Source organism: Leucopleurus acutus, assembly GCF_964270905.1.
Source record: "Leucopleurus acutus genome assembly, chromosome: 16".
In the NCBI taxonomy this organism is placed as follows: Eukaryota; Metazoa; Chordata; class Mammalia; order Artiodactyla; family Delphinidae; genus Leucopleurus; species Leucopleurus acutus.
The window spans coordinates 71,652,366-71,665,594 of record NC_139158.1 but is presented as its reverse complement, the minus strand read 5'-3'; the positions used below and the strand labels follow the sequence as shown (position 1 = coordinate 71,665,594).

Sequence of the window (13,229 nt, the reverse complement as noted above, 5' to 3'; positions counted from 1 at the left end):
CCTGCGTGGGTGGCAGGCTTCCGCTATGTGCGGAACCTGGGCACAGAACCTGGTCCCTACCACACTGGGGGTTATGAGAAGATACAGTTCCTGTGACCAAGGTCGCAATGGTGGGGACATGCAGAGAAGGGCACAGCCAATTTGCTGGCTGGAGTTAACCCGCTTCTCCTAGCAGGGGCACAGCAAGTAAGAACACATCACGTACACAAGGCAGGTGAAAGGGGGCGGGGAGGAGGAATCTTACGTGCAAAGGCATAGGGGTCTGAGGTCTGGGGTTCCCAAGCGAGAAAAGGAGTCCCGTGGGATGGAGGAGTGACCGCCTCAGGCTGACCCTTTGGGCCCAGGATCTCGGGCAGGGGATGTCGCCCTGTGCCTTTAGCCGAAGCCTAATTCATCAGGTCTAGCTGCTGCCAAGGCTGCAGATGTCGCTTGAGTCTTTTGGTCTGACAACCCATACTCTGTCCGCTCATGATTTCCGAGAACAGGCTGCTCCGATTGCCCTTAGCTGGCACACCGTACAGTCCCCCAGACACAGCTAGCAGAACCCTGCCTCCCGGTCACACAGAGGTCCTGGCGAGCCCCCGGCCCGGGTTCCCTTTCTTTTCCCCCGGTACATGCTGTTTCTAATTCTGCACAGGCCCTTGGTGCACAACGAAAGCCTCGCAATCTAAGGAGATGTGGCCTGAAGTCCTTCTGATCCCAGGCTGCGGACGGTCCTCACACCAGGGTTTCTGCTTTAAGGCCTAGCCAAAAGGAGGCATGGGGGGCTGGGACGAGTCAGGAGCCATAGGCAGAGGTGCGGATCCTCTGGGGAAAAAGGTTTGCAACTGTCACAGGTGTGATGACATTCTCAAGGCAGACAGAAACGCAAGTGACAGTTCTGTGTGTCCTAAAACAACGGAGAACTCAGGACTCGGGTGAGGATGATGGCGATCCAGTGGTTCTGAGCGGGATCAGAATCCCCTGGAGGGCTGGTTAAACACAGGTTGAGGGGCCAGGAGGGGGCCTGAGAATCTGCATCTCTTAACAACTTCCCAGGTGATGCTGATCTTGCTGGCCTTAGGATCCTGTTTTAGATGTAGATACTGCCGGAGCCCCAACGAGAACAATTCCTGGGAGTGCTGACTCTGAAAGGTTCATGGCTGCCTCCTTCTCTAAGAATTGCCCTTGGCCAATGGGAGCCTTCCTGCCTAGGAACTTACGCACATGCCCCACCCATCCTGGCCTGTGACCAATGACTGACACCACACACAGGAGTCTAATTCATGCTTAAGAGCTCCCTATGGAACCAGGTAGACCTCCCTCTGGCACGGATCTGGACACCACCTGGAATATCTCATTTACTCCTTGCGAATATCCCATGAGGAAACTGCAGCACAGAGAGGGTGAGTAGGTGGCTGAGGTCACACAGCTGATCACACATCTGACCTTGGAGTTCCCACCCGACTCTCCCCCAACCACTAGGCTCTGAGCTGCACTGTTGAGGGCACAAGACACTTGGGGTCAAGGGAACGAGGTTCCTGTCCTGCCTCCACCACTTCCTGGCTGTCTCTGGACAAGCCACTTGCCCTCTGAGTCTCAGGTACGCATCTGTTAAATGAGGCTAATTCCATCTCCCTCCAAAGTTGATGAGATAAGGTGGGCCGTAAGATGGAATAGACTACAGGGTCCCCATCTGGCTTACTTACCAACAATAATGTAGGCAGCACTCTACAGTTTGTGAAGTGTTTACACAGGCAGCATTTATTTTTCATTCATTTCTTCACTCACTCAGTCATTCAACAAACCCATATCGGTCACCTGCTACATCTCACACAAGAAGCTAAGCACCAGGACCATCCATCCACACATCTGGTTCTCACAGCCACCCTGTGGGGTAAATAGCACCAGCTCCACCTCACCTGAGGCTCAGAGACAGGGAGTTACGCCCAAGGTCACCCACCAGGGCAGAAGAGACTCCATACTCCTGGTTAGGTGCTACCACTTGGACCCCGGCTGCCACCATCACAGCTGGGGCCACAGCCCAAGCCAGCCGGTGTGCTGAAATCTCTCCCAGGATGCCCTTCCTCTCGAAATGCTCTTGGTGTCTCGACTTCAGGAGTATATCGATGCTCTCTTCTGGAGCCTTAATATTTTGATGAGTTTTATATGTGCTGCTGCCTTTTATAAAGACCCCGAGTTCTAAATGGACAAAGCCACAAGATGAGAAAAAGAGGGCATGGGACTGACTTTTTATTATCCGGCAGAGCAAGGGGAAAATGACTCCAATAGATCTCAAGTTTTATGTGCTCCAGACATTCTGCGGAGCCAGAGATGGTTTCTCAGCAATGCCGATGGTACATTAAAAGCTCATTTTCCCAAACGTGGTACTGAATATGCACTCGGAGGAATGAGCCATTATACTGGGTAATATCGAAGCTGCAGCTGACGAATGTTGCTGAGATTTTCCCTGAATTCTCCCTCGTGACTCGGGAGCAGGTCTCAGAGGGAGAGGTACTCTGCTGAGCTGGGCATCTGGCCCAGAATGGAAGTTAAATGCCTGGCCCTTGCACCCTTCACGGCCAGAGGGTCACGGCTCCGATTAGGAGCCTGGCAAGGGGTGGGGAGGACGGACACCAGAGGGCACCTAAGTGATCGTAAAACATCACAACCGTTTGGTGAATCTCAGCAGAAGAGGTGGCAATTGGGTCTGAATAAGGACATCCAGGCAGGTGTGAAGTTTCCTCCCCTCAGGCTTCTGCTGCTGTTCTCTGGCCCCTAAGGCCCAGCCCCAAGGCCACCACCTCCAGGAAGTCCTCCCTGCTACTACTCTCCTCTGAGCTTGTCAGCACTCCTCTGCTCCTCACTCCAAGCTAGCACCTCACACTTCATGCTGTGGTTACTTATGAACGTGAATGGCTTGACTCAGAGTCGGTTAAAGGGGTTCTCTATCTTGGCTCATTCACCCCCTTGCTCATTCAATAATTCACATGAAGGCTGTACAGGTTGGCTAATGGAGTGCACAGGCTGGGGAGTCAGCCCATCTGGGTTCAGATCTGGGCGCCACCACTTAGTGGTGGTGTAGCCAAGTGATTTATCTCTCTGTGCCTCTGTTTTCTCATCTGCAAAATGGCAACAATAATACCCTTCATCAAGATGAAGGATTAAATGAGATAACAAATAGAAAGGGCTTAAGTTGGTGTCAAGCATATAATAAATGCTACATAAATGTTAGCAGATTACAGATAATTTATCCATTTATTTAGAAAAAGTTCACCGAGAGGATATAGGGGTCAAACAAGGAGTGGTCCTTGCCTTCCAAAGGCCAAGATAAGGAATCCGTGACCACAGGGAGTGTGAGTGGTGCTCCAGGGGGCTAGCCATCATGGTTCTGTTCTTGGAGATGCTCCACATCAGCGAGTTGCTGGCTCTTGTCTGGCACAGGGGTTGTGGGTGAATAAGACAGCCACAGGGAGAGCCAAGCGGACACCAAGCTGAAATCATGGCTGCCATTACCCTTCCCCCTCCCCCAGGCTGTGAGCACCCCAGGGCATCTTTGAATCCCCTGTGACTTAGATACCACCCTGCAGGCAACCTCGATTCACCCCATATACGGCCTGAAGGGTGCAGAGAGCACTGGGCTTGGAGCCAGAGACCTGGATTCAAGTTCCGTATCTACCCTTTTTCTCACTGTGTGACCCTGGACAATAATCTCCCTTCTCCCATTCATTCCGTCGATAAACAGAGACTGAGGGTTATCTGCGAGCCAGGCCCTTGTTAGATGCTGGTGCCAGAGAAAAGCATAAAGCACAGACCCAGCCTTCAGGCTGTGCCGGACTGGTGGTACAGACGGGCATCTAAATGGCCAACCACATATTTCCATGAACTCAGACTGATCTCACTTTTATTTAAATTTTTGATACACAGTTCATCATATGTTTTGGTGGTAATTTTGGTTTATAAAAATACTGCATGAAAAAAATGACTTATCTTGATTCTTGAGTTTTTGGCCACATCCTCAAGTTTTGTGATGGAGACAAGTGCCTACACCCAGCCCAAAGGATCCAGAGAGCCTCCAGGAGAAGACGACTTCTGAATTGGGTGCTAACGCAGGAGCAGGAGTCCACCAGGTTGACAAGGGGGAAGGGGCTTCCAAGCAGAGGGAACAGCATGCGGTGGTTCTCCAACAGGGGTGATTTTGACTGGGGGCTGCTCCTAGAGGCCAGGGATGATGGGTAGAGGCCAGGGATGCTGCTAGACATCGTCCACTGCACAGAACTGCCCCCACAACAGAAACTGATCTGGCCCCCAATGCTGGTAGGTCCAAGAATTGTGAAACGCCACGCTAAAGCACGAAGGGGTGAAACATCATGGCGTCATGCTACCTTGGGCTGATTCCTTGGCTTCTCTAAGCCTCAGTTTCTGCATCTGAAAAATGGGGATAAAAATGCTGCCTACTTTAGAGGGTTATTGGGAAGAGGCAATGGCACCACATCTGTACACAGCAGGTGCTCAATAAATAGCCCTATCTTTTCCTGCTTTGAACACCCCTCAAACTTTATAGCAAACCCTTCTCAAAAGAGACAGCTTCCCTGGGTTCCAAAGAAAACTGGGACATGGAAAAGAATACGTTTTGTTCTTTCCCGACCTTCCTCTTCGAGAAAACCATGAGTCTTATCTCTCAACGGACGTGAGCCTGTGCGTAGAGAACTAGCCCGTGTGTTGGCTTATCACTGGCCTGAGTTTTAACAGGGACTGAATTTTTATGGCTGCGTTATAAACCTTTGCAAAAACCATTTTTAAACTAAAATACGCTGACAGGTTCTTAACTACTATAGCTACTAAATTAAGCATGAGGGATGGGGGTGGTGGTGGGGTGCAAAAGGAAACAAAAGTGCCCTGAAAGAGTCAGTGGAGGTAAAATAATGTTCATTAAAAATAGAAAAACAAACACACAAAAACATCTTTTGTGTTCAACTTCATACTCGTACATCATAATGGTTCCAGTAAAAGGCCATTTCCCCCTGAGATAATAAAAGAATTGAATTTTTCCTTATCGGTCATCTATTTTTCTAGCTGAAGCTATTACTCCCGCTCTGGGGTTGCTAGGCAACAAGAAATATTAATAGCAGCTTTTATTAGCTTAGCTTTTGCAGCCGAGTACCAGAATGAGAAAATGGGAAACATAAATGTGTTACATAAATCTTTCAACCTTTCAGAGCCGGTGTTAGTCTCTGTTTTCATAATGATTTATTGAAGTGATGGTTCATTTATGAGAAAAAGGAGTACAGGATAAGAAAACGGAGCAGTCCCCTGCAGGAGTGTTTGAAAATAAATAATTATAGCAGGGAAGCAAAAGCTGTTTAAAGCCATTTTTCTGAGTTTTATGAAATGTAAAAAGACATTTCTTTTGCTTATTGCCTCTAAAAAACAGGGGGAAGGAGTTTCTTATGGACTCTGCGGAATATAAAGAAACCTCTGGACTCCGGGTCCCCCCGCCCCCGTGTAAGATCCTCAGAGGCCCATTTCGGACATAAGTACCCCACTCCCAACCCCAGAGGGAAATTAGCCAAAAACATGGCAACCAGGAAAAGTTCAGGCTGTACAAGCCCTTGCAGACACCCTACTTTTACTAAGATGGACCCTTCCCCTGGTCACGCAGCCAACAGGAGCTGGGTTCGGGGCCCTCGCTTTCTTGGCAAGCAGTGGAACTGTCACTTTGCTGTTGCTCTCAAGCGCTGAGCCTTGACCAAGGCCCTAGTTTAATGACTATGCCCGTCCCCTGTCCACCCCCAGCCTCTGACCCGCCCTCCCCGACACCCACCTCTTGGACCAGCCCCACGTTGGCAACTCAGCCCAACAACGGCTCCAGCAAAGCCGACCGCAGGCAGGTCAGGCTGGACAAACAGAGATACCCAAACCTCATCAGTAAAATGAATAAATTAATAAATAGAGTAGCTTACATTTACTGAATGCCCACTGTGTGCCAGGCAACTGGGTACTTGCCTACATCTGATCATTGACTCTCCATAAGCTCCAATAAGGCAAGTAACACTACCTCCATTTTACATATGAAAAAACCTGAGGCGCCGGGGCAATTAACCCCTGGCTCTGGGTCACAGGGTGGAAGGTAACAAATGGTGGAACTGCGTTTTAAACTTAGGTTGGCCTAACCCCAGAGCCCACGCTCCTAAATACTGGGTAATACTATACATCAAGGAAACAAAACACACACACACACACACACACACACACACACACACAAAATATGATCACAAATTCCTGCCCTCCCCTGCATTCATGCCCTTCTGCAATGTGACTCTGCCATTTCTCCCTTCAAGAGGTGGGGTCTATTTCTGGACATGAGCAAATATGATGCAAGCTGAGGTTTGAAGTGGTTGCACATCGGAGCCTCTTTCTTGATGCTCTTGGGAGCCCTGTGGCCATCACCATGTGAACAAGCCTAGGCCACCATGTGACGAAAAACCTGTGACCACGTCATCCCCATTGACCCCAGCCAACTGCTGAGACGTGAACAGGGCCATCCGAGGCCACGCAGCTCCAGCCAAGCTGCAAGCTGACCACAGAAGTCAGCCAAGCCAGTCCAGATCAAAAGAACTACCTTGCTGACCCACAGAAGCACAAGAAATAGTAAAAGTTCATTGTTTGCTTTAAGCCACTGAATGTTGGGGTAGTTTGTTACACAGCAAAAACTAACTGATTCAGTTGTAAAACAACGACAACAACGAAAAACAAATCATGCATTAAGGGCAATAAAATGAATGAATAGGTTGGACTAGGCGGGGGCGGGGTGGGCAGGGAGAGGTGTCTCTACTGGTCCTGGGGCTCAGAAGACCAGACGACCAAAGGCTGGGGGTCTTTGGTCCCTTTTTCTTAGATTCCAGAGGGGATCCCCTGCATCTCAATTTGTGAGAATCAAATAGAGGGAGACCAAGTCTCCTGGGTGGAGAAGGAATAAGTCAGGGAAGGGAGGAGGACAGAGAGAGGAGATTGGAGGGGAAGAGTGAAAACAGAAAGAGAAGGGGGAAGGAGGTGGGGGGGGATGAATATTAAGGATCCTCCCCGGTCAATACACAGGCCCTGCCCATAAGCTCTGAGCCCTGCCCCCAGGCTCCAGAACCTAGGCCAGGGCTGCAGCCTCTCTCACGGGAACCACCTCCAAGGCAAGGGGGTGAAGTGCAACTAAGAAACTGCCCAGCCCTCTCCCCAAAAGCCCCTCCTAGGATCCTATCCAGGAAAGACCCTTCACTTGGTATGGCCCCCAGCCCTCTCTGGGCAGGGAGAAGGTCCAGCCTTGGCGAGACAATTTGGGAGAGAGCCCTAGAACACAAAGGGTCTAAAACTACCAGTCTAGCACTCAGGATTTTAATCCAAGTTGATAAGTTTTGAGCCCCCCAGGCCAGTGGCATGTGTTGCGGTGGTAGCAGGGTCTCTCCAACCCCAAACCCATATGCTTATCCAGAGCGTCACAGCTGGCAAAGCAATTATCCCCATTTTCCTATCTGTGAGTTCACCAGAGATGGAATCCCAATCCGCATTCTGTAGATGGGAAAACTGAAGCTGGGAGAGAAGTGACTTATCCAAATTCCCAGAGAAAGCGGTAAACGAGAGTCGGTGCTGGAGGAGAATGTTCGAACGACGGCTGTGCGCCACCCCTGTGCTAACTGAAGCCCGAGCCTGGACCACAGAATTTTAGTGACCCACAGGGCTCACCTTAGGGAGACCCCACATTTCCCAGATCACCGGAACCCATGGCTGATTCTGCCAGAACTCACTTCCCATCGAGCCCCGTCTCCACCTGCCCAAGGCTCTCCCAGGAGTGTCTCTAGTCTCGAAAAAAGTACAGGTTCCCCAGGAACTTATCTGGGGGCATCAAGCTTTGTCCCTTCCCAGGATAATCCCTCTTCTGGGTAAGCCAGGACCGTAAGCTCGAGCATTTCCCAAGGACGACTGCAAAGTAAATTATTTCAGACTTAACAGAGGCTGCGTAATAAATTCCACTCTTCTAGTTTCTTTGGGTATTTTAGAAACTGATTTATACATACAATATCTCTCTCAAAATGAGACAATCAACACAGGATAAAATTATTGAGTTATGAAAATAGGGGTCAGATGGAGGTGCGGTGCTTTAAATTAAACTGGCAAAATATATCTTTCATACTAAATTGACTTTTTTTGTCTTGGAAATGAATGTTTAATCAGTTAAGATGCTGAAGTCGAGGGAGAAGCCTTAAGCATATTTAATTTTGTAAAAGGAGCCCGCTGCTCCTTGTGTAGGACTCCCGCCGGCAGCCATACCTTTAAAGCAGAAGAGCCGACTCCCATGCATGCTGGGAGACCACGCGGGCCGGGCAGGGGACCAAAAGGAATTGGTGGCCTCTGGCATCAGAGCCAAGAGGGCTTGGCATTAATGAGATGGCTGTCAAACACCTTGGCCTCATCCACTGCTCCGAGGACCCCATCCTTGACATCTCAGCCTGTGCAGAGAGCACCTGAGGCATTCTGGTCATGGGCGCATCCTCTGTGCCACTGGTGACCCTGCAGCCGAGCTGCTCCATGCCTTGGGCACCTGCTAAAACTGAGAGGTGCGTGGTAGACAGCTGCAAGCAAATTCTGGTTTTGTGACCTAATAACCATGTTATACTCATTGATTCATAAAATACATAAACTACTAGTGTCAGGTCATCACTTCCTTTAGGAAGCAATAACCCCACATCTGAGCCAGCTGCCTCTTCTAGGGGGACAGAGCAACATGCACTGATTCTATCAGAGCATTTACTGCATTTTCGAAAATGCGCTCTTCACCTGTCTCTCCACCTGCACCAGGAGTTCCTCAAGGGCATTTTGTAGATCCAGAGTTCAGAACAATGCCTGGTACCTAGCTGGCTCTCAATCAAGGCTGATCACTGTGGTTAAGTCCAAAAATGGCCTCTTCAAGACATCAGATTCTAATCCCTGGAACCTGTAAATGGTACTGTATTTGGAAAAAAGAGTCTTTGCAGATGTGATTAAGTTAAGGCTCTTGGGATGGGGAGATGATCCTAGATTATTCCTAAATGCCCTAAGTACTTAACCATCCTTATAAGAAAGGCAGAGGGAGATTTCACTGACAGAAGAGAAGGCGATGTGATGACAGGCAGAGATTGGAGTGATGCAGCCACAAGCCAAGGACAGCTGGCTATCACAAGAGGCTAGGAGAAGTATGGGATGGATTCTCTCCCAGAGTCCCTGGAGGAAGGTCACTCCTCCTGACACCTTGATCTTGGTCCAATGATACAGATTTTGGACCTCCATCTTCCAGAGCTGTGAGAGAATAAATTTCCGGTGTTTTTTTTTTTTTTTGCGGCACGCGGGCCTCTCACTGTTGTGGCCTCTCCCGTTGCAGAGCAACAGGCTCCGGACGCGCAGGCTCAGCGGCCATGGCTCACGGGCCCAGCTGCTCCGCGGCATGTGGGATCCTCCCGGACCGGGGCACGAACCCGCGTCCCCTGCATCGGCAGGCGGACTCTCAACCACCGCGCCACCAGGGAAGCCCAATTTCCGTTGCTTTTAAGCCACCGAGTTTGTGACAATTGCTAGAGCAGCCACAGGAAACTGATACAATCACCTACCTGCTCTGAGCCGCCATTTCTTCACTGCGGTCGTTCCTGCCTCACTCGGAACTTGGGAGCATTACGTGGGAAAATGTTTGTAAAGCCTCCTGCACAATGCTTAACACCTAGAGGGTGCTGACACAAATTCCAGCATCACCCACAGAGCAGCACATCCATACACACAGACACACACCTTCAAGCTTCAGCTCACACACATTTAAAACAATTGTCTTCAAGGGTGCTTTGTCCCTCTTTGCCATATAGTCCCAATGGATGGACACGTTCTTATTTGGTTTCCTACTTGGTCCGGCAGCCTTCCCCTGGGGAAAATAGTTTGGCTTATCTTTCATTTCATAACGAGGGAATATAAAACCCAGTGAACCCTTGAAAACTCTCACTAATGGAAGAATTAAAGCAATCTGAATTTGTGAAGCATCTTAAACATGCACTAGTTTTTAAAGAAATCTGGAAAGTGGCTACAAAGTACCTATTTGGACTGAGCCCAACAAAAGCATTTTCTAGGAGGAAGGATGGGGGGGGGTCATCTCTGATAAACAGATAATATCCTTTGTAATTATCAGAGCTATTATAACCAGGTGGCCCTACCAAGGTACCTGTGAGTATCTGCAGTCTGTTCCTTTAGGTAAATGAGACTAATGGGAAAACACTGCCATTTGGTTACAGTGGGAATTCATTTTTATGACTAATAATAACAATAGCAAACATTCCCTGATTGTTTACTCTCTGCCAGACATTTGTTAAGACTTTACATACATTATCTCAGATACACGTCACTGCAAGAAAAGAGGACTGAAGCTCAGGATGTGGGACCAGGATTAATACGGGTCTGTGGGATGCCGGAGCCCACGCATTTATCACTAGCCCACGCTGTCTCCACTGACCACCAGCATCCCAGACCAGTGACACTGTGGACCAGAACTGCAGCTAGACGCGCCCCTTATCCACGGCCCTCCCCAGGGTACACACCAGAGACGTCTGCAGGGCCCCGCCCCTGCCTCTGTTACCATAAATCCCGACCCAGGACGGTCTGGAATTGTGAGGTTTTTGTTAGGAAATCAGCTGGGCAAGCAGCTAAGGTAAAAGCGTGTAACAGGGCTTCCCTGGTGGCGCAGTGGTTGAGAGTCCGCCTGCAGATGCAGCGGACACGGGTTCGTGCCCCGGTACGGGAAGATCCCACATGCCGCGGAGCGGCTGGGCCCGTGAGCCATGGCCGCTGAGCCTGCACGTCCGGAGCCTGTGCTCCGCAACGGGAGAGGCCACAACAGTGAGAGGCCCACTTCAAATAAAAAAAAAAAAAAAAAGCGTGTAACAAAGTGGAATTACAACCACATGGCTGCGGGATCCGCAGGTCTCAGAGAGAAGGGGGAGCGGAGAACCTGCATTAGTGATGGGCTCGTTCCTCAACAAATGGAGCATCAATTTCCATTGAGCACTTTAGTCAGACCCCGAACAATATAAAATGTGGGGCTTGAGTTGGCTTCCTCCCTCCCTCCCTCTCTCCTTCTCTCCTTTTACGTCTCACTAGCTTCGAAAAAACAAAAGTGGCGCGGCTCTCAAAAGTATACATAGAGTACACCAGGTTTTTTTTTTTAAGCAAGGAGATTTGGTGGTAATAAGAGTAAACAATAAATAAATAAAATACAGTTAAGATTGTTAGATGATAAACTGTAGACCTGAAGGTCCCAGGCATCTGCTAGAACTGGGCCACACATTTGGCCATGACCTCTGAGCAGCCTCTGCAGAGATAAACATGATCCATCCAACATCATGTGATTCCGACGGGAAATCAATCTAGTGGCCCCTCCTCCCCCCCATAGGTGTGTTTGTGACAAAATCAAGGACTGCTTCCTCCTGGACACAGTGGTGGGTCCAGCCACGCTGACATGGTCCTCCCTGGAACACCCAAACTGTCACCTGCCAGAGACATCAGGGAAGATGTTGGCTGCTGGAAGCCTTCATGCCTGCTGCGCAGATGACACTAACGATACTGCTGGAGTTCCTGGATCCAGCTATGCCTGAAACCCTTTGTCCACCCCTGGATATTTCAGTCTTTTTTTCTGCCTCAGCTCATTTGAGTTTGATTACTGTCACTTAGGAATGAACTTAAGGGTTGTGACTAGCTGTGAAGGAAAAAGCAAAAATAAACACACATCACAGTCATTCAGGAGAAGTACTAGAATTCCCTTAAGGAGATTTTCCCATTGTACAAAAAAAATCTCTACTGATCTTCTATAGGTCTTGAATGTTCAAAGCAACCATCCATGCTGAAGAATCATACATTTCCTCAGCATGGTATTCAGGATCTTCATGATCAGGCCCTGCTAGTTTTCACTCCTCTCTCCCTATATAGCTCCATGTCCTTTCTCTCCAGCCCAATTAAAAGAATGACCTACATGCCACTCCTAAGCACAGCATGAGGCTCCTGCCTCTTGCTTTTGTACATGCTGTTCCCTCAGCCTGGAAGGTCCTTCCCTTCCCTGGTCTGCCTGCCAAATTTCCACACATCCTCAAAACTCTAAGTCAGTAATCACCCTCTTCCCTGCTAGCTGAAGCAATACGATATTTTAAAAATAATCTGATTCTATTTATATGAAATGTGCGTAACAGGCAACTATATAGTAGATCAGTGGTTGCCTAGGGCTAGATGATGGGGGAATTTGGGGATGATGGTTAAAGGGTATAAGGTTTCTTTTGGGGGTGATGAAAAGGTACTAAAATAGAGTGTGTTGGTGGTCACGCAACTCTGTGAATATTCTAAAAGCTACCGAACCATATACTTCAAATAGGTGAATTGTATAGTAGGTGAATTATATTTCAATAATAAAGACTTTTTTTTCTTTTTGGCCACACCAAGCAGCTTGTGGGATTCTTAGTTCCCTGACCAGGAATCGAACCCAGGGCCCCTGCAGCAGAAGCACAGAGTCCTAACAGTTGGACCGCCAGGGAAGTCCCCCTCAATAAAGTCTTTAAAAAATAAAAATAAAGGTGAGACTATACTATTAAAAAAATAATAAAACAGATAATACCGAGATATTATAAACTCAGCTTCAGAAATAAGTAGTGTGAGGACATAAATTTCCCTCCATGCCCGCCCCCAATATTCTGCAGACCCCCATGCAAGTAACCAACCGAGCCCAGACCCTGCCCATGAGCAGAGGGTCCTCAGCAAGGCACTGACATTCTGCTCCCCATCAACTCCCTTTCCTGCTGTAACCAGCAGGAACCGTGGCAGGTAAAAGGGACTCACCGTGGGCAGCTGGCCTGATAGTAGGTGGCTGTCCTGGGCCAGCATGTTGGACACCATGATGGCTGGGAGGTCCATGGCCTGGTAGGAGTAAGCAGGGAGCAGCCCGTTGGGCGTGAGGCCGTGGCACAGTGAGTGGTAGCCGGCTTCGTGGTCCCCCAGGTGCAGGAGGGATGGCTCAGGGAGGTTGGGAGGTGTTATTGGGGGGATCTCATAGTCTTCGTTGCTCTCGTTCTGGCTGTTGTAAGTCTAAAACATCAAAAGGGCATGTTGTTGAGGGTCAATGTCTTACAGCTGCAGAACAGGTTTGACAGCACCAAAAATAGCAACAATGATAACCCCTTGGCAAAGGAGAGAGGGGATGATCCCTC

At 49.1% G+C, this 13,229-nt stretch overlaps 1 protein-coding gene across 7 annotated transcripts in view; it reads right to left on the bottom strand.

Annotated features, from left to right (window-relative positions):
- The window catches only part of TOX2 (TOX high mobility group box family member 2), a gene marked incomplete at both ends in the record, with an annotated part of 131,476 nt that overhangs the window by 34,622 nt on the left and 83,625 nt on the right, over positions 1–13,229 (bottom strand). For all 7 annotated transcript variants that reach the window (XM_082857154.1, XM_082857155.1, XM_082857157.1 and 4 more), the window contains one exon: positions 12,862–13,107. In XM_082857154.1, coding sequence (XP_082713280.1) covers positions 12,862–13,107 — 246 coding nt within the window. The remainder of the gene's footprint in view (positions 1–12,861; positions 13,108–13,229) is intronic.